The following is a 21885-nucleotide window of genomic DNA, read 5'->3' as shown; positions in this document are numbered from 1 at the left end:
TTTTTTTTAATTTCCTTTGTTTTTCCTTCCTCCATTCATTGACTCTAAAAAAAATGAGAATGTAGGGGTTCAGTTACGACAAGAGGAATGTAAGATGGGTTCTGTGTAGCCCAAAACATTAGAGAAAATAGGGAATTCAGTCTCTAACCTTTTTTCCTTCCCACCCAACATCTCCGAGGACTGAAAAATATATGGCCGGGCACAGGGCTGGCAGAGGACCGTCGGCTAACTTTTGCTTAAGGCTGTTACAATTAACCCCCTTCTTTTTGACGACTCGGAAGCAAAATATATACAACCTCATCATTACCTTCAAAGACACAATGTTTTCGTGGTGCAGCATCTTCATCACGTCTACCTCCTGGGACGGCACTGTGCAGCTTGTGTCCACCTGTACAAATTATATCTAGTCATAAAACCGAAACGCTGGTGCTGTAAGAGAATTATTGGTTATTATTATTATTATTATTATTATTATTATTATTATCATTATTATTATTATTATTATCATTATCATTATCATTCTTCTTCTTCTTATTCTTCCTATCTTTATTCTTATTTTCATATTATTAGCAAAAGCGTTCTAATTCTGAACTCCTCGACAGGTATGGATCATCTTCACCTGAATTTAGTGTTACGGTGTTGGTCATACTAATTACACGTTTCTCCCCACCAAATTCTAACTCCAAATTATTTTATTTCACTTTTTAAAAATCTCTTGCAGTGAATGGGGTAAAATTAATTCTATATTTAACCCCTCCATGTGGAAAATTCCCTTCAAAGATAAATGACGCTGGGGAAGAGGGAAAAAAATAATATAAGTACCATAAGCCATCGAGATGAGGGAGTTAAAATGAAATATGGGAAGCTGGGGACATGACATTTTTATTACAACAATTGAATTTAATGTATTTCGTGTCTAAGTTGTTTGTGGGTAAAAATAAATTGATTAGGTTCATTATTGTAAGTCTTTTCATGCACGTTAAGTTGACAGTGCTCTCTCTCTCTATCTCTCTCTCTCTCACACAGCCTAACATCCACTTGCTCACCTCCTTCACAGCGAATTTTCTCCCATACTTTTCATACAGGTAAACCCGGAAGCCGCCACACCTGCGTTGGTTTAAGTTCCGCCTTTTCATGTGTTTTTCCGAATCCAAGATAAACTTTTTAATATCCTCTTCGTCTTCCATCTGAAAAAATAAACACGGAATTCAGAGCGTATCCTATTATATTACATCTCTCTCTCTCTCTCTCTCTCTCTCTCTCTCTCTCTCTCTCTCTCTCTCTCTCTCTCTCCAGAAAAGGGCAGTAAGATATAATAAGCAAATTAAGTCGCTTAGGAAAAGATGTTAGTAAGAATAAAGGCTTAAGACTCATCACAAAGCAACCACGAGTTAGCATTCATTTTTTAGGTGTTGCCCGGTTCCTTTAGATGAAAACAAACGGGTATTTTAATGGTCATAATATCACACTTTTATTTGTTGGTTTGTTGGTTTTTGTTCCAGTACACGCCAGTTACATGTACAATATTGATTTCGACATGACCTTGTCCTCTATATTCGCGCTACGTCCCCTAACAGCATTTCTTATTCACCACCCGGCCCAGTGTGGGTTGCATTCCAAGACACCACTGTACTCTTTTCACCTTAACTTGGTCCAAATCTTCTTCCTTTCCAGTTTATTTCACGTAGCTCAGTGGCAGAAACAGACCATGCTACGGCTCCACATTCTTTCCTCGGTAAAAGACAACGCTACGGCTCGACATTCTTTCCTTAGCACTTCTTCATGACTTGCATCGTGTTTGGGTGTTGATCAAATATAACAATTCAGCATTTCAAGATGGATAGACGGTAATTTTAGGCTGAATTTTCCTGAACTTTCATAATCTGTCCTCAGCTATCGGAGAAAGTGTGTTTGTTTTTGTATATTTGAATACTATGGAAATTTACATCCCTTCTCAGTATTGCTTTAGGTTGTTCATGTGCTTACAATGACACGAGTCAAAAGTGAGGCTCTATCTCTTGTCTATAAGGTAAGGTGTAAAAGAGTACAATGTTTACAAAATTAATATTAAACCTAAGAACTATGAACATTACAGTACATACAGAATAAATTGAAAGTACATATTGTCTCTTAAAATTTTACAGTCGCGTAGTGAATCAAATGTTCTTTTTCCTAATATCTAGGTAACAAAGCGCAGGATAATGATCTGTCAAAATATAGGAAAACGAAGAAGAAAGACAGAAAAAAAAAAAACATAGTAAGAGACATGACACTTGCCTGTTGCATCTCTAAGTAAGATGACAATGCTTCATAATATTAGCCCACAATCCTCCATTTATCCATCAGACGAAATAATGTATATCGTTTTCCTTTCACCTTTTTTTTTTATATCATACAGAACAGACAAGCACACGAATTCATCTTTGTGTGTTGGGTTTCTTTCACTTCCCTTATTAGTGTGTAAAATAAGCAGACGAATTTACAGTCCTGTGTCATCTCTTTTACACTTCTTTCATCACGCAGAATCGAAAGTAGATGAATTTACCTGTATGCAGAAATTCCTTCACTTATCACACTGAGTAAGCACAAAAGTTGAGCGTATGTGGCTATCCTGTGCTTCTTTTATCACACTGAGTAGAATAAGCAGACGAATTTACATCTTTACCTTGTCTTTCCTGCCAATATTTTCATCTCATATAACAGTACGTTGATGAACTTTACATTAGTGTCTCACAGATCTCTTTCACGTCTCTTAGCACACAGAAGGTTATTTTCCTTTTTCTTCTGAATTTGTGTGAGAGCGAGGGCAGTGTGGAGTTTTCATGTGTATTTCATCTTTCACTTCTTTACAACACACACAAGGTTTCTCGGTTCCGTATTTGCCTGAGAGAGCGAGGACAGTGTGAGTGTTGCACATACGGTACGAGCAACAGTGAGTACCGTTGGTGATATTGACCCGCACTTCAATCGGCCGTGAGGGTTGCATGACGCCGGTACCTGCAACTTGTAACTCGCAGTCATTGCTAACAAAAGGCTTGCAACACAGCCCCTTGAACACCACACCACGCCACCACCCTACCATACCACACCACACACCACCACACCGCAGTACACCTCACCATACCACAGTACACCACACACCACCACATCACACCACACCACAGCATACACTACAGCCATTCATACCATATCACACCACACGCAACAACCAATCGTACGACAGCCCACCACACTCCACCACAGTAGTGATTTACAGCACATAACTAACACCACCACACCACACCACACCACACCACACCACACCACACCACTATCTAACAGCACTCACAGTCACAACACATAATAAGAAGCAAAAGAAAAATGAAGAGACATAGGAAAACTTACATAACCAGAGTGGTAGAGACATGATATGGGATAAGTAATTTAACCCACATCCAACACACACACACACACACACACACACACACACACACACACACACACACACACATGGGGTAAGTTTCAGGATATGTTAACTCTTTTCCACCTCTCAGGAAGGAGAGGCGAATGCAACTAAAATAGCTTGAAAGAGAAAGTTGACCTGGAAATAATGAGGGAGAGAGAGAGAGAGAGAGAGAGAGAGAGAGAGAGAGAGAGAGAGAGAGAGAGAGTCATTAAAAAAAAAAAAAAACAGCCTCTAACCCACCAACATCTACTCAGGGAAGACGAGTTATCAGTACAATCCACTAGCGATCAGTCATACCCATTATATCAGAGAAGTAGATGATAACAAGTGTCAGCTGCTCAAGTGACGGATACCCTCTCAAAACAGAAATGGCGATACACAGCTCACCACATTACCGCCAGCTGATGGACTGATTAAAATTTTCTGAAGGTTCAAGAGCCGAAGTGACAATGCTGCTGGGGAGAAACGGCCAAGAAACAAAACTCAGGCCTTAAGAAAATACTCCAAAGAACAAAGAAAAGTGAAAATAAAGGATCGACGAAAATGAAACAAGCTCAAACAATATAAAACATAAAATCCCACATAGGAAGCAGGCCCCCTCGACAAAGGAGAGGCTCCCCCACCTGCAGAAGTGGCAGACTTCGGTAGATACATATTCACCAGATAATCTCACGCTGTCGCCAAGAGTCCGAAGAAAAACAGAAAGCAGTCACCGATAAAAAAGTTACATCCCCCAAATTCTCCCTCTCTTTCTTTCTGTTTCTCTCCCCCTTCCCATCCTCTATCAGTGAAGGATCGTGTTCTGGCAAACGTACATGACTTACTAACATACCAAAATCTCTATCTATCCCCATGGAGACATACGTAAACCCACAGTAGAGTATTCTCCACAGTAATAATAAAACCACAGGACAGTTCAAACACAAAACCACAATACAGCCTTCTATACAAACCTCACAACTACAAAGCCACAATACAGGGCAAAGATCCCCACAAAAATAGTCACGAAACTGTCTCTTATCTCTCATCTGGGGACGTGTGCCAAACAAAAAGGTTCAATACAATCTCCACAAACATCAACAAATAATCTCTATCTTTCACCACGGAGCCGCGAATGAGGGCACATGCACACTACACCACCGCAAAATATCTATACTCTGTTCACTTCAAATGGACTTAAATGCTAACTCTTCACCCGGACTGCCGCACTGTCACGAGAGAAAGATACTAGAATATGGTGCTAGTCACGAAGAAGTGCTGTGGAAAGGATGCACGGTCGTAGTAATGTCCTAGTCTGACATTAAGCTTCGAGTAAAAGGCTGCAAAATGACGAATATCTCTTCCAGGTTAAAGTGAATTGCCTGACATATAGTTTTTATCAAGGGAAATGTGTATTCCAACAAACATACAAAGTCTTTACAAATTTCTTCAAAAAAATCACACACACACACACACACACACACACACACACACACACACACACACACTCTCTCTCTCTCTCTCTCTCTCTCTGGAAATAAAAAGCAAATTCGTCCTTCAGGCAAACATCCAACACACCCGAATCGCCAGGTGTGCATACTTCCGGTGGGGGACAGGTGAATGTGAAGGTAGCAGGTTTATTGTGGTAACTGGTTGCATCATGAGTACGTTGAACCTTAGAGTTCGGGTGAGGAGCTATTTTTATATACCTGTTACTTTCTAATTGGCTTTCTATCCCTAAAGCGGCCTTGTGAAATATGAGATTCTTTTTATTTTATACTTGCTTCTTTGGTATAAGCGATCTATCTCTGGTGGGGTACGGTGGGTCCCAGGTAACAGGCAAATCATATATTATCAGCCAGCTCACTATGATTGATAGTTCTATGTATTATAAGGTTTTCTTTTGGTGGTACACAGGTCATAACATTAACTTTAAATATGCCGGGAATCGAACCCGGGACTGTGTAAAAAAAATACAGGTTCTCTCTTCATTAACTTTAAAGCTATCAGTGGACCTCCTTATTTCTTGAGCAATGATAAAGTAAGACTTGTATACAGTGATCAGTAAAGAAGAGATATTTACATGATATTTACGTGATATTAACTAGATGCAGTGAGGATGCAGTGGGCGTTAAAGTCAAGGCGACCACATACAAAGTTGCGTGAGAGCATTTTATGCATCTCCCCATTCAGCAAAAGGCCTCTCAACTTTAAGCCACGGAACTTATGCCTTCTACCACGCAACTCATGCCGTTCAGAGTCCACAACCGGGGCATTAAATCCTCATGTGGAGTCCTTATTGCTAAACACTTATAAACACTTTACCTGCAACCCTCAATCGCCTGTAGCTATACGCTTCTACAACACCGATTTCAGCCACACTCACTTTCACTCACCTCCGTTTTCTTACCCCGTGTGAGAAGAAATCGTTAGAGAAGAAATGTTGCTGGATTTTAGGAGATACTCTTCTGTATCTCTTCCTTTACCTGCTTGTGCTTTGGAGGCTATTATAATCCTCTTTTCCAATTCTTTAATCTATCTTCAAATAACTAGCCTCACTTACCATGCACTTGGCTCACATCTTATTTTATATCATAGGCTATCCAGTAGTTTTCCTTACATTCCTTCAGTTGAGCGTATCTGCAATTCCTACTTTCATGTTCTCAGTTCTCTATAACACTTGTTCTGTCTTTCTGGTAATTTCTAAATAATACTGTACTCTTGTTCCGGTATTATCTAAGGCGATTTTTCCTCCTAAAGCTAGATTGGTGGGGTTGTTATCAAGTCATAAGTGAAGTATATAAACAAACAAAACCCACCTCACCACCCACGGCCAAATACTGTTGTTCTTGCACCACTGTGCATGACTACTGTAGTATCCCCACCACCGTCACTGCACCTAGCACCACCTCTGAATCAATCACTAGCGTAGTCACCACCACCACCACCCTCACCAGCACCACTAATGTCGAAGCGGCGTTCCCGAAGATGCGAGACGACGCCCCAGCAGGGTTACGACCACAAATATGGCGACCACTAATACGCTGACACCTTTATGGAGAGCTTCCTCAGGTTAACCCTCACGCCCACAGTCCCTTCACTTGAACCTGGGACCAGGCGAAGAGACGGAAGGAGGAGAAAGAACAGAAGAGGAAATACGAAAAGTGACTACAAAGGAACGCCGGAGACTATTAAGGCAAGCGTATCATAGAATACGTTACAGTCAGTGTGTGGAGGACAGGAAGAGGGCGATGGAGGCGTGGGAAACTGCAGGTAAAATCTCAGAAACGTCAGAAGCTACAAGCCCCTAAGGAAGATGAAGGAGCGATGGCAATGAAGCGAATAGTGACAAAAAACGAGCGATAAGGTAAGCAAGGCGTCACCAAACCACTGGGACTATTGCGTTATTTTTGTCACTAATCCTTGGTAAGTAATCCTTGTTGGAATAATGAATATCTTGTGTTGGTACCTTCATTAATAGGCTGTTTGTTTGTCAGGAGGTTCAGTAGCCCTTATACAACAACTATTTTTATAACAACATTTTTTTTATTATAACATCTCCCTGTTTGAGAAAGTAAATAAATGAATTGGGAAAATAGGTGGTGCTATATAAAGGCATCCAGGAGGGTGGTACAACAGACAGGCAGACAAATGCCCGTAATCTTATAGTATTGACAACTGGAGAAATACAGTGAAAACCCTATCACTGCTAGTGCGTGTTTCACATGGTTCGACTTTTCCTCTATGTATTCGTCAAACTTTAGGCGTGCTTGTGAGGGCATGATACCAGGCAGTACACACCTAAATGATCAAAATCCCTCATTAAATATGCAGTTAATTTACATTCTACAGCTAAATGCACGAACTACCCTTAAAATTACGAACCCCCCTTAAAATTTTACACCTCTTAAAGTAACAAGTAAGTAGCCTAAGTTTTATCATTTTTCTACCATTAAAGAGAAAATACTGACAATACGCTTATGGGTTACATCATATTCCTGCTGATCATTGTGCCATTACCAGACCTACTTTACGCATATACAGTATTTAATATATATATAATAAACACCACGATTATGGGTCACAGAAAATTAATTTCTACTGGTCATTGTACAGATACCAGACCTAAATTGAGACAGTATTAAGTGTGTAGTACCTTGTCACATTTGATCTGTGAACCTAACTTCTATATTACTGTTAATTCGACACAGGTAAAAAGTGCGATGTTCACCTAAAAAAAAAAAAACTCTAGTCAGTCATCATGACGTATATACAAACTGGTATAAAACAAATTAGCATCGCCGCCAGGGAGAACGTGAGGAGTTTAATGAAGAGCTTGTTGGTTCTCTCAGCCTTGGATGGAACCGTGACGAGACCAGGGGAACCTCTGGCCTTGAAAATGGGTGCTGGGTCATGGGAGTCTTTGCCCTTGAAGTTAAGTGCAAGATTAGTCAGGTCTTTGCACTTGGAACGGGGTGCAACTTCAAATCGGGAGGCGCTGACGGTGGGCGGGTGGCGAAGGCGAATGGTCTCTATATATACCAAGGACATGATAACAGCGAAGACCTCGAAGATAAGCGCCACGAACCAGACGTCGATCAGCTTGAGGTAGGAGGTCTTAGGGATGGTCTGGCTGGTCTGGGTGAAGAAGGTCGCCAGCACGAGCAGGGAGGTCAGCGACACCATGATTCGGTCCTAACACAATATTGCGCGTTAATATTTACACATATTTCCTTCAGCAGTTATTTACACACGAACAAGATTTATTTCAGCAATACACAGCAACATTTACATATTTACAAGATTATTTCAGCAAAATGTATTAATATTTACACTCATTTACAAGATTATCTTCTGAAAAACACATTAACATTCACACATACCTTCAGCATTCACGATTTACTGTACCCCTATGCTGCATCCGTACTACTTAAACGCGCGCGCGCGCGCGCGCGCGCACACACACACACACACACACACACACACACACACACACACACACACACACACACACACACACACACACACACACACACACACACACACACACACACACACCAACCTGAAAGTCCGAAAGGTCGAAGTGGAGGGTGGTGAGGGAGATAAGCACCTGCAAGAGGCTGGGCGTGAAGGTGTTGCCAATGTAATAGCTGTACTGGTTCTTAAATACCAACTCCACCTGCGGGGATTAGGAAAATTGATTGGTATAAAAAAGAGGAAGAGTATATGAAAGAAGATGAGGTTTTACGGGTGGGAGGGAAGCCCAAGACAGAGCGTCTCCCCTTCAGTCCGATTCTTTGTTAATTCGTTACATGATTCTTTGCCTTACCAGGAAGTTAGGGGCCCAGGGCTAGGCTGCGTAGTGCCGATATTTTAAGACAAGGGAGACCAGCCTCGTTCGTCCCCGAGTGTCCTTCAGGGAACAATAAACCACAACCACACCTTCAACATAAATGCTTACGGGCTTACTGAAGCACCTTAACCCACTAGATCACCAGGCGTCATTTTCAGCCAGAGAGAGAGAGAGAGAGAGAGAGAGAGAGTTACAAAGTCATAATCACTCCACATTTGGCGTGTGAGAAGAATAGGGCATTGGCACGAACACTCTCTTAGCAACCTCGACACACACCTGCGAACGTTCATAACTCAAGCTTACGTAACTCTTCTTTTATCAGTCAGAATCCAGCTTATTTATTTTAGTGTTCGCGTGCATGCGTAAAAGGTAGGGTGTTAATGGTTAGGGTGGTGGCGGTGATGTGTTGTATTTAGAAGAGGTAGGGTGCTACTGGCTGAGGTGGTAGTGGTGGTGGTAGTAACGGTATTCATGTGTATGAGGTAGCATGATTGTAGTGATGTGCGTGTTTATGGTGTGGGATGCTGGTGGTGTTTATAATGGTGATAGTGGTGTTATGCATGTGTGTTAAGTAGGGTGTCAGTGATGGTGGTAAAAATGGAGTTCATGTGGATCGTGTAGGGTGTTAATAATGTTGAAATAAGTGACGTGTGCATGCGTAGGAAGGGTATTTATAGTGGTGGTAGTGGTGATGACGGTGGTAGTGCTGGTGGTAGTGAAGTGCATGTATAGGAAGGGCAATAGTAGTGGTGGTGGTGGAGGTAGTGTGATGTCACTGACCTTGACGTTGCTGATATCCTCACTGGTATAATTGGTCAGCACTTCAGAGACCAAGGTGTACTCCAGTAAGTAGCGAGACCCCACGAGCATCACGCCCGGACCCTCCTGAAAGTACCATCCCCTGACTCAAATTTTACACCTTATATCTCGATGGCGTGTACTGTTGTGTATTCCCGCTACCTCCAGACGATTTTATTCAGCTTTCGAAATATCTCTTTGTGCTGAAGGGGTTGATGAAGGCTGTATCCACCCACGCCAACTCGAAGCATTTACATAATTAGTCCTCACATTCGGATGACTCAATTTTCATTTTATTTTTGATACTCCCAGAAGATTTTATTAAATTTTAGGAAGGATCTCGTGTACTGGAGGGGTCAATTAAGGCTGTATCTAACCCCATCAATTCGAAAAATCTCTCCTAAGCTAAATATAATCGCAGAAAGAATAATATATATAAACTATGTCACCAGACTGAAGAGGCACAGAGTTCTTTGTCGTAAAACATTCAGTGGAAGTCTAAACTGAAAGGTAAATGCACTTAGCAATATGGAAGTGGGTGCTCTTTAATACTGTGACCTAATGCTGGGTACTTAGCAACATTGGGTTCGGTGGGTTCTGGTCAATAATTGTGTTGGTTTAGTTTCATAAGTGGTTTAGGTCACTGAGTACTGAGAAGCCTCCTCCGGTTAGGGCATTAAGATTGGTTGACTTCTATTTAGCTTAATCTTGGGTTGAAAGGCTTTGTAAATGCATCAGTGCTTCATCCTTGTTCGCGTGATGTCAACTTTCTATACTGTGTGAGTTGTGGCGGCATTTCTAATTTAATTCCTTAACCATGAGATTATATTGTAGAAACCTATCTTACATCTACTAAAGACAACCTCTCCGTGTTTTACTCGTCACATTCACATCTCATTGATCTTTTCACCTAATTTTCATCATTCATTCTCCCTGCATGTCCAAACTAATTCAGTGTCCCATATGTGAGCAAAATTTTCCTGACAGAAGAATTATACTCCTGCCGTCATCTTCCCCAGGATAATTAGATGTACATATATCTTGCGGCTCTACCCTCCATATTCACACCTCGTAGATATTTTCACTCAGTTTATCTTCGTTTTTCTCAATATGTCCGGACCATCCCAGTGTTCCAGTTATTCTTCCGATAGAGGAATTATACTGTAACTTCACCTGCACCAAGATGCCCAGCTCCTTGGTGACGTCCTGCAGCTCAAAGATGATGAAGCACACCTGGCGGTCGAAGGGATACATCTGCAGTTCAAAGTGGCACTTGAACGACAGGGTTTGCTCCTTTTGTAGAATCAGAGAGTTGCCTGCCCCGCTGTACACTATGTCTGAGGGAAGAAGAAGCATAGATGACAAAGGTAGCGCAAGAAACATTCCCTCAAACAACTACACGCAACCGTCACTTTACAAATGCAGGTCCTTCTTTCAGCTCTGGGTGCGAAAAGAGACCTTGTCCAGACTTCGTGGTCAGCCCTGAAGATCTGGATTACTGTCGACTTCACAAAGTTTATTATTGAGGACAGAGTTCTTACTAAGTCCTAATCAGCTAAAAATTATATGTTTATCTAAATGACAGGGTTTTAATGCAGTCAAGAAGTCCTAACGCGACCTGGGTGAACAGGAATCAAGGGAACGAGGTGTTTAGTCAGCGCCTTGAGTCAGATAAAGAAACCGACCTTCACGAATGGTGGTGTCCTCGTCAGGCAATGGAGCGGTGGACCTCAACACGTAGGCCGCCAGGGAGTGTGTCGTCACCTCCACCGCACTCTTGGTCCCATCCACTGCCTCCAGGTTGGGACTCCACACCTGTACGGTTGAATAAGGAGGCCTAAGATTAACGCCTATCCACTGCTCAAGGGGTCATTAAGGCAGAGAGTTAATTTTTGATAAGGTTCACTTTCCCCTAGAATATGACACGCAACAATCAGATTTTCATCCATCTCCCCAGCTGTACTGCGGAGTGATGAGGGTGGATTGTTTCTTAAAGATATGGATTGTTTAAGTAGGGAGAGGCACATAACAAGAGATTGGCACCCATTTGTAACTTGACAGCCGACAGAATGACTCTGGCAGGTAATGTTAAGCATATCTGTTCAAGAAAAGAAAATATATATGCTTTTAGATAATAATCTATGTCAAGTACAGCCAGGATTCCAGGGGTTTAAATGGCGAATGAATGAACGTCTGGCCTATTTTTGTTCTTACCTCTTGCCAGTTGCCCAGTTTATTAGCTCGGTAATAGGGTAGAAGATTAGCGAACTTGAGCCTCCTGTCCCGCCACTGCATCTTGAGGAACACGTCTATGACTATCCTGAAGGACGCGAGGTTAAACTCCCTGACTGAGGTGATGTTGAGGGCGAAGGAGATGGGTAAGGCTGAGGACACAGTTGGAGGTGGCAGTTTCTCAGAGTATCCGGGCGGCTTGAGAACCACGTTGCAGTTCATCTCATCACTCTGGTCACTGCAGTCTACCTTCGAGTCGCACCGAGAGCTCTTACTAATGCAGGATCCGTCATCGCAAGTGTACTCCTCTTTCTGGCATGTAGTCAGTAGCAGCTCCACCTGGTAAGCAGAGGTTAAGGTAAAATGATGTGCACAAGGAGCAGAAAGTGGCTGTTCATGATACAACTTTGTTTTAAGCTCATAAATTTGTTATGTTAGGGAAATGTACATTCCATAGGAAAATGTTATAAACTGATGTATTACCCTCTTCTGTCTGCATTTGTCCCCACTGACTGTCCAGTTGTGAACGCCGACTGGAAACTGGCCTTCCCACTGAGAGTGCATTTTTGCTCTTAGGTTGGGATACAGGCGACTTCTCATCAGCCATGTACCATTCTCCTCTTCCATAACAACGTGTGCCAGACCATCAAACAGCAGTCTCATGTATGGATTGTCCCGGAAGGAGAACACGCGATCAAGTGTTGAATCACTACACAGCCCACGCAGTCGCATTTCCGGGTAGTAGGTGAAGTTGCACACGACGCAGGACTCAATATCGCAGGGACACGCAGCCCACTTGTAAGGATCATGTGAGACAGTAGCGATACACTGGAACTCCGGGGTCACTGTCTGGTACTCTCTCAAGAACTGGTACCAAGTTATGGGGGTCCCGTCTGTTACCTTCATCCACTGGCGGGTCGTGAGGTTTCCTTTAGAGCCGATCCAGTACATGTGAGTCCAGATGTCGAAACAGTTATCTTTGAAGCGGACGAACTTGTCAAAAAAGAAGGCATTCGTGTCCGCATCCTCGGGAAGGATAAGATCACCCTTCAGTTTCTTGCACCATGAATCTGCTTCTTTAAAACTCATCTTGTGATTAAAATACAAGTAGAATTCATTTTCCTTCTCTCCACAGATCTCCCACAAAGATACATTTAGGGTGACGGTGGGGCCGAGGACCTGAAAGTCACCGCTTGTTAAATCTAGAATAGGATTGTTTAGCTCGGGTAAGTCTTGACATTTGAGTAATTTTTGCATTTGACTTTGGTCCAGAGCAGTATCATACAACTTCCAGTCAGCAAGTTCCCCATCCAAAGTTTCCAGGACAATGAAGTCGCCGTCCATGGAGTGCAACTTCTGCCCGACCACTAATCGACCACCTGGACGCACTTCTAACTTCTCCCCCTGCTGCAGTTGCCCTGGTGGGATCTCAATGTCGACAAGGTACTTCTGTTGGCCGTGGCAAAAAAAGGGAGGGGGGAGATTAATATTATCTTCAATATGAGAAGCTAGAATAACAATACTCCGTAAAACTTTATTGTATTATTTAAAGAAATTACTATTCAATAACACTAATGGCTGCAATATTCAGTAATTTACCCTAGTTTTATATTTAGTTATGAATCCAGTGAATAAAACGTGAAAGGTGGCATAACTTTCATGTGATTGTTTTTACTGTGAATTCTGCCCGTCCATCTGCCGTAAAACTTTCTCTAATTATCAGCTAGACGGATTTTAGCTGCAGTTACCAGTGATTATGGCATGTTCGTGCAAGAGTAAGACAAGAACTAGATTTGCTTTCCACCCTCTATCCGAATTTTAGATGGTTTAGTCAATTTTTCGTACAAGTTTCTGTTCATGTACAAGTGATTTAGAAATATTTTGAGGGTAAGCAAGTCACAGGAGCATAAGAAAATTAAACACAACATTATTATAACCACATCCGTTTCTTAGAGAGTCTTTGCTTGTGGGACTTATCATATACACACTTTTCTCCAACCAGTAAATGCTAGTCTCACCAGGTTATCATAAATAACCCTCAGTTCGCGGGTGTCAAGGTTGATGGAGACGCCGATGTGTTGCCAAGTAAACATGCTTAGATTGAACATGATCGCCTCTGACACCAGGCCCCCGCAGCATTGCACGTGCATGTCCCTCTTCTTGGGCACCAGCTCTATAAAGTTGCAAGAATTGTTATAAAGGGTGGAAGATTGCAAGAATCGTTATGAAGGGTGGTAGGTCGGAAGATATTATTGTCATTTATTTTAGGGTCATCATCATCATAATCATAACCATCATCATCATCATCATCAAAGTAGCACAACGAAACTTGGTACAGTACCTCAAATATTGTCTTACCATTAATTATACAGACAAAGATTCAAGGATCTTCCCCAAAATGAACGAGTACATAGAGGAAAAATCGAACCATCTGAAACACGCACTAATATAGATGGGTGTTTCATTGCATTTCGCCAGTTGTAAATTTTCTTTGGACAGACCTGGGAGGATGGTTGTTTCTTTGCCTGGAAGCAGAACCAGAGCCACACACTTACCGATAAACAGCTCCTCGTTCGAACCCGGGACGGCGTAACTGAGGAGCGGGATGTGCGATGTGACGCGACGAAGCCTCATGTGAACCAACATTGTCACCTGTCCAATTAAAACTCTACTTCATTCATCTTACCTACATGGAGAGTGTCGTCTTTTTGCATTTTATTTTTTATAGGTCAATAGCAAAGACAATACCATGGCTTAACATCCTTTCCATAGAACATCTTCGTGACTAGCACCATTTTGTAGTGTTAATCTATTGTTACAGCTCTGCATTCAAGATGGAGGATTTCAATTTTAAGCCAAGTTGAAGTGGACAGAGTGTAGGGTGAGCCAGTGGCAGGTTTTTCTCTCCCATGGTTCTACTTGAGATAGTGTCTTTGGTGCCATAGGAAGCATCGTAGCCCATCTTCCTAAGCGATTTATTCTGCATATTGAAGCTTAACATACCCTTCCATGTTAATTATACCTTTTTTACATCAATACAATACTAGGGAGCAATACCTTTATCGGAGAGACACAGGCTAGAGAAAATATATGGATGATAAATAAGTAAATAAAATATAAAAATAATAAAGAATTCAGGCTCTAACCTGTCTCTCTCCCACCCAACATCCCTCCAAGACGGAAAATATATTGCCAAGGAATAGAACCTAAAAAAACAATTATAACAACGACAATATGACCAAGAAGGACAGAATAAGGAAGTTCAGCACCAGATGGAACTCCTGGACTGAGATTTTTTTTTTTTCAGACTTTCAGCCTTTGGTTCTTTCTTCTTTTGCAAAAAACGAAGACACTAACTGGCCACTTTCTGGTCGAGTTGATCAATGCTCCTTAATGTGCGTCGTGTACTGTATAATAATTTTTGTTTTCTCATATCAGCATACGCAACATTCTGGGTGCGTGCAAAAAGACTTCAACAATAAATATTAGTTAATGGGTCCAAGTGGGTGAAAAAAATTGTTTGAAGCCACCTTAAGTATCAACAGTATCTGGGGAGCCAAGGCCGATAAATTTTAGGGCCATAACATTCCCGTACAGCCATTTACATTTTTGTGTTTTCCCGCCAAGGATCTCGTTGATTTATTGAAGTTAGCTCCCTGTGGCATACCTTTACTATAAAAAAAGGAAAGGGAGCATAAGAGATTACCTAACTTTCATTTTATGTCTGCAGAAATTAAGAAAAAATATTTAACAGTCACAAGGAAGTGGCATATAAAAAAAAAAAATGAGCAAAACACTGCATAGTGGATAGTGGATGATGTGCCGCTGGAAGACACGATGCCCACTGCGATTTACGAGCCGTGCTAATACGAGTGAAAATTATATAGTAGAGGAAAACGAAACTAGTCGAGATTAGTGGTACTGTACATATATCACACAACCGGGATGTGAGGTTGTAGTAGTAGTAGTAGTAGTAGTAGTAGTAGTAATAGGAGTGGTAATAGTAGTTATGGTTGCTGTTGTTGCCCCCAGACTCCTTTGGAAGTGAACCAAGTGGATAGCAGACTGAAATTGCTCTTCTTCTGCTGTTCAAGGATGTTTACGAGTATATAACCAGGCAGTAGGGCCGCTTCGTTGTATAGGTGTCGCCGCGTGAAGGTGTCCCTCTGCAGCACCAGGGCGGGGATGTGAGGGGCAGGTGTAGGGTCTTACCTGTCGCAGGGCAGGGATGGAACTGTTCGCGAGACCAGTGTCAAGGAAGCTCTCGGTGGTGGCTACGTCGCTTATCTGAAACCTCACCGAAGGCGCACGCCGCCTCTCTCCACCTGGCCACACGACATGGAAAATGGCTTTTGTAATTTATTGTTTTGACTCCATAAACAGATAAAAAACTTAACCCACTTTCTAAGCATCACTTCAATATGAATGAGACTATCTGCAGTTTTACTCGAAGATAATTAGCATTTTTTTGTTCCGTGTATTGTAATTATCTAATATATAAAAAGTCACCAGTTTCTCCTTTACATACTACTTTACCAACTCAGTATAAATTCTATTTAAAATATTCGTTTTTGTTTACATTGGCAATGGAGTCCCAGTCGGAGGTCACAACTAAGTGCCTTAATTTTTGGCTACATTACCACACTTTTGTACATAGATAAGGATAGCATCAAGGGTGACTGGCCTCTGGTATGGGCATTAGGACAGAACAGAAAGTTGGCCAGTTCAGATTTGATTAGACTAGATTAGGTTACATTAACTTCAATCATGTTATGTTATGTTACGTAATGTTCGGTAAGGTTAATACTGAGAGTCAAATGCGACTGAAAATGTCAGAATCGAGTGAAACACGCTATAAACTACCAGGAAGACCTAAGTTTGATCTAAGAATCGCTGCGTGTGTGAAACTACAATTTAACCAGCAAAGGTCAGTCACATATTCCCAGTGACTTACAAACTATCTTAATGCATCTTTGGCATTGTCATACACAGGTCGTTTATTCTGACTTACCCCTGACGATGTTACGGGTATTCAGCAAAGGGGATTTCCTACCAATTAAAAATGCTAAGCTCAGATTGGGAAGGGGAGAAGCAGCATTATGGAAAGGTGAGAGGGTGGAGGCAGTGAAAGGTTTGGGTGAAAATACTGTAGTTAGGCAAGTATGGTGTCAATACCTGCCTGGCGCTAAAAAATATACGATCAGGGATAAAAATGGGCTCTTATGTGGTTATAGGAAAGTGGCGTGGGTAGAAAGTGGTACCATTATGGGAGGGTAGAAGGTAGAGGCACTAAGAGGTCTGGGTAACAGTAAAGTGGTTCTGCATGTAAGGTGACAATATGTACATGATTATAAAGGGAGCCCTTAAACTGTTACGGGTGGGAAAAGGCTGATGATTGGCAGGTATGGGGTTGAAGTTATGAGTTTGGTCGAAATATTGTGGATGGGCAGTTTGGCGTATATAAGGTATCAACATCTACCTAGCTCTGGTTTGCCAGGGATCAATGTACCCTCACAGTGTTATGGGAAGGTAAGAGGGTAGAGGAAGTTGAGAAGTGGGTGATTTTACTGTGGGTAGGCAGTATGTTGTATATAAGGTGCCAATATCTACTTTACGCAATAATATACGGCCAGGCGCATAATGGACCCTTGTAGCGTTATGGGAGAGTGTGCTCTTTTCGCTAACATCTATATAACCGATTTCGCTTACGATATATAAGGTGATGTGTATATAACGCTCCATTTTAGCTATGCCAGGCTATTTACCTTGTGTTGCGGGGACGGGTTGATCTATTTCCTACCCCTACTGCCACACACGTACCCACACCAGCAGTCTGAGCTGTCCTCGCAACACATCGATACCCCCAGCTGAGTTTCTAGATCGGCCCTCTTTACAGGTCATCTTTTGCACCATTAACTGAGTTCGATTCACGGTCTACCCATGAAACCTTTAGGCGGGGTCTTCTTTACCTCAGCCTCTCGTACCTAGAACTGAAATAGGGAGCTGGACTGTAAACTGGACGGTTGAATGTCTCGTCTGGGAGAAGAGTAAGAGTGGCAGAAGTAAATATCTGCCTTATTGCCTTTGTGTATTCAGTGAGCATTATTATTATTATTATTATTATTATTATTATTATCCGAAATAAAATGCAAATTATGTAGGTAATCCACAGCTAAAAGTTAATCAAAATCATGTGCTATACTCCAGTCCCAATCCTGCGCCTGAAAGCACCACCAGTTCTCAACACGGAAATGACGTGAAAGGAAAGAATAGCCCCGTCTTACGTTATCCGAAGTACAATTGAAAGTACGTACCACAGCTTAAAAGGTAAACCATATTGTTGTGCTACACTGCCAGTCCTACTCCCGCCGATGAAAGCGCCATCAATTCTCAGCACGAAAATGCTGTGAAAATGGTGTGTAAAAACCCATATGTAGAGTTACGCAAAACGGATTGTGAGAGGACGTTAACCTTGCATTTGAAAGGTGTTAGAAATTAGGTAAGCATAAGAGTATGTAGGATACTAAAAAAAAAATGAAAATAAATAAATTTGGAAATGACCCCCCCCCCAAAAAAAAAAAAAAAACTACAAATTGGAATTAAATGGCTATAGATTATTATGTGTGTGTGTGTGTGTGTGTGTGTGTGTGTGTGTGTGTGTGTGTGTGTGTGTAATAGTAACAAGTGTTGACACAATAACTGTCTAGTGATGGAGTGGTGGCCATGCCTTCAGCACAGCAATTCGAAACTCCCACTGATGACAAGAAGTTTATCATCTTACCGGGGGGCAAGTTGGTATCCTACCTTTGAATCATCTGGACTAAGATAACCTAGCTTAGGTCTCCCTACGTAATATAAGACTCACAGTTAGACAGATAGACAGTCAGATAGATGGATGGACAAACAGATACAGAGGCAACCAGACTTACCGGCGCCTTGACTCGAAAGCAGAATGAAGACGAGTGCTGCCTCCACCACTCCCGCCACCACCACCGCCACACCCATCCTTGCTGGCTAAGAAATATACAAAGTCATTATATTATGCTGTAGTTACTGCGGTAATACACAAAGAAACGAATTACAATTTACCACATGTCTATATTACTGTAATTAATGCCTTGGCCTAGAATTTCTCTTAGGCTGGAAGGTAGCTTGGCTGGTCGTGTTTTATTACAATCAGTTCCCTTTTGAGAAGAATTACCAACAACATTTAACAGGCCAGAGTTTCTCTTTTGGGTCCCCTTATTTATTCGTACTAAACAGCAGAGAAGGATATACAGAGCTTAACGTGATTGATAAAAGAAAAGGGAACAGCAGAGGAGGATATATACAGCTTAACGTGATGGAACAAAAAGGAACAAGTACTGTTATGGCTGAGAACGTAAGGAGTGTGGCAAGGACCAGAGTGAAGTTTGGTACACATGTTAAAAGCATCTTGGCAGCAGGCACGGTGCATCTCGACCACAGGGAAAATCTCATTCATCATCATCATCATTCCGACCTTTATTCCACCTAAGGATGGGATGAAGGAGGGTGCAGAGAGCAAGGAAAGAGAAAAATAAACACCATAGAGGGAGAATAGATAAGTCCAATTTTTACAAGTATAAAGACACACCATCCTAACACACCCACAGAACAAGCTAATAGAGAGAGAGAGTGAGAGAGGAGGGGCAGTAAACTCATGAAATATTATGGAAACAAAAATACCAAAAACAGAAAAAAAGTGCAAGGTTTAAACGAGATATATAAGCACTGAAACTGAAGACAACACGAGGCAACGCGTGCACTCTTCCATCAAGGCGAGGATGTGAGGTGGAGGGCCGGGGAAGACACTGCCACTCAATCCCAGTTCATACATAGAGCAGAAGACTGATGTGTGTGTGTTGTCCATAGCCTTCACAGCGCGTGGAAAACAGTACCTGAGATAGAGTTTTTACCCTCCCCTGGTACACTGCATCTTTTCACTACCATGGCATTCATTAAGTCTCTCTCTTTCTCTCTCTCTCTCTCTCTCTCTCTCTCTCTCTCTCTCTCTCTCTCTCTTGATAGCACTGGAGTCTTCGTTTCACCGTTTCCTGAGCGCATTATATTCTGTACCACATCAAAACATTTTCTTGTATTCTATTGTGTATCTTTTTAATATCGACATACAAGTTTATATTAACAAGAGGATATTTAAGGCTTAATGTGCTGAATAAATTGCTTAGGAAGAAGTGCTATGATTATCCAAAGCCACTTAATACATGGTCCCACGAACAAAGCGTATTTAAATATTACGGTCCAGAAGTTTAATCCCTTAGCTCTAGGGCAAAATTTGCATATTAAAAAATTGTCATTCGATTTTATGCAGCCTAGAGGAAGCCATTATAAATCAGAGAGTTTGACGTAACCATCATTAACTCCTTCGCTATCACAGTGCTTTCCTTATTGTTTTTTTGTTTTATTTTATTTTAATGCAGAGAAGAAAGAACCAAAGACTGGACTCCCCAAATGTTGCATCCTCTAAGAAGAAATAAACAACAGAGAGGCAAAGTCAAGATACGTTCGAAAAAACTGTACACACTGAGTTTAAAAGACTGGAGGTTGCAGGCAGAGGGAAATACAGACTGAGGAAGACGGCACCAAGAATAAATATTACGTTCTCCGGCTGTGGAGGTTAAAATACTTCTCAAAACAACGGACTTATTTTAGGATTTTGTTTTTAGAGCCTGAGTGTGTGCAAATTCATGTTTTTTTACTTTTTTTCTTTTTTTTGTTTTTTAAGAGCTTCCAGGGACGTAGGTTCGCCTCCTGTTCCTTAAAATGATCTGGATTATGGAAGCCTCATCTCTGGTCCTCCTACACCCTAGTTCTTCCGGTCCTGTCAGTGGGGTATGAACGGATTTGCTGTGACTAGACGTGTAAATGAGTAGCCACGCAAGAGGTAACAATGCACGCTTGTTTGATTGATTGATTGTGTGTGTGTGTGTGTGTGTGTGTGTGTGTGTGTGTGTGTGTGTGTGTGTGTGTGTGCCATGAAATTACTTCTTGCATATCAGATCCCAACATTCCTCTTCTCAACTTAACTTATGCAGCTAAGACATCATTTTATTCTTTTTTATGCCGTCAGACGATTTTCATTCAGCTTAAGTAGGACCTCAAGCACTGAAGAGGTTATAGGATGCTATATCTCATTCCTCTTCTCAAAAATGCCTCACTTCAGCTTTATGAAATCGTCTGAGAGAATACAGTCATCATAAACCCTCCCACGCTCGGGATAACTCTGTCTATTTGAGCTTGTGCCAAATGACTCAATTCAGACAAGAGTGAGTTACGACAGCATGAGTGAACCATTAAACCTCTCATCTTGGCACAGCTCTATAATTATCTATTCCAGGTAATGCCATGTGATTTTATTCAGCAGAGAGTGAGTTATAGGAGCCGGAGAGAATGCCATCAATGAGAATTATAGTGATCCATACGCTAACTCTTATGCTGTTCACCCTATATAGCACACTGTTCAGCTTTCATTCTCTCGCCAAACTAATTCAGCGACCTGCCCATTATACAAGTGACATACAACTGTGATCAATAACCCTTCAACACGTCCGGGGCTCTGACCTGATAGAGAGAAATTACATAATGAAGTGAGACTGTTGCACTCCAAATCCGCTGGAGTATTACTGTTTACTTCAGCAAGGCCTTAGCACTGCTTGATGAAATTTCGAAAGACTGGGCTGGTTACATTAGCAAGGCCTCGTAAGGATGAAGCTTCAAAACACTGGGCTGGTTACCATAGCAACACCTCGTGAGGGTTTGATGAAGCTTCGAAGAGGCGAAGCATCAGGCGAACTGTTGTCCCATTCTGTACAGCGGCATGATATTTGAACATTGCAAACTCTCAATTTCGGTTAATTTGTAAGTCAGTTTGGTTTTAAATGACATATCTTGGTAACTGAGTCGTAGTTGCATAAAATTCAGTGAGCCTTAGTAACGAAGCATTGATGACTCTCCTTCGTTACCAGCCAAATCGACCATCTAATATGACTACACTTTACTGAACTGAAAGGGGATAGCGTTCTTTGTTATAGCAGAACAA

At 41.7% G+C, this 21885-nt stretch overlaps 1 protein-coding gene across 1 annotated transcript; it reads right to left on the bottom strand.

Moving 5' to 3' along the window:
• Nucleotides 1–7672: 7672 nt before the first annotated feature.
• LOC145405037 (uncharacterized) lies at nucleotides 7673–17708 on the bottom strand. The gene is made up of 13 exons (XM_080276536.1): nucleotides 17628–17708; nucleotides 16983–16992; nucleotides 16020–16132; nucleotides 14363–14459; nucleotides 13826–13980; nucleotides 12291–13256; nucleotides 11790–12146; nucleotides 11261–11390; nucleotides 10749–10912; nucleotides 9558–9662; nucleotides 8487–8603; nucleotides 7924–8119; nucleotides 7673–7830 (listed from the first exon to the last, which is right to left on the bottom strand). Exons 1-13 carry the CDS (start codon nucleotides 17706–17708, stop codon nucleotides 7673–7675), a joined length of 2649 nt encoding a protein of 882 aa, XP_080132662.1.
• Nucleotides 17709–21885: the final 4177 nt, after the last annotated feature.

The sequence above is a fragment of the Coenobita brevimanus genome, chromosome 65 (assembly GCF_032717465.1).
Source record: "Coenobita brevimanus isolate Jiangsu-jjx chromosome 65, ASM3271746v2, whole genome shotgun sequence".
In the NCBI taxonomy this organism is placed as follows: domain Eukaryota; kingdom Metazoa; phylum Arthropoda; class Malacostraca; order Decapoda; family Coenobitidae; genus Coenobita; species Coenobita brevimanus.
This window is presented reverse-complemented; position numbering and strand designations above follow the sequence as displayed.

Bases quoted from the DNA above. Each gene is read 5' to 3' on its own strand.
- LOC145405037 (XM_080276536.1), bottom strand. From the start codon at position 17,708: ATGACCTGTAAAGAGGGCCGATCTAGAAACTCAGCTGGGGGTATCGAT. The intron at 13,981-14,362 runs GTAAGTGTGTGG...GCAACTTTATAG, and splicing joins GAACGAGGAGCTGTTTATCG to AGCTGGTGCCCAAGAAGAGG. The intron at 9,663-10,748 runs GTGAAGTTACAG...TGGTACTTTCAG, and splicing joins AGCTGGGCATCTTGGTGCAG to GAGGGTCCGGGCGTGATGCT.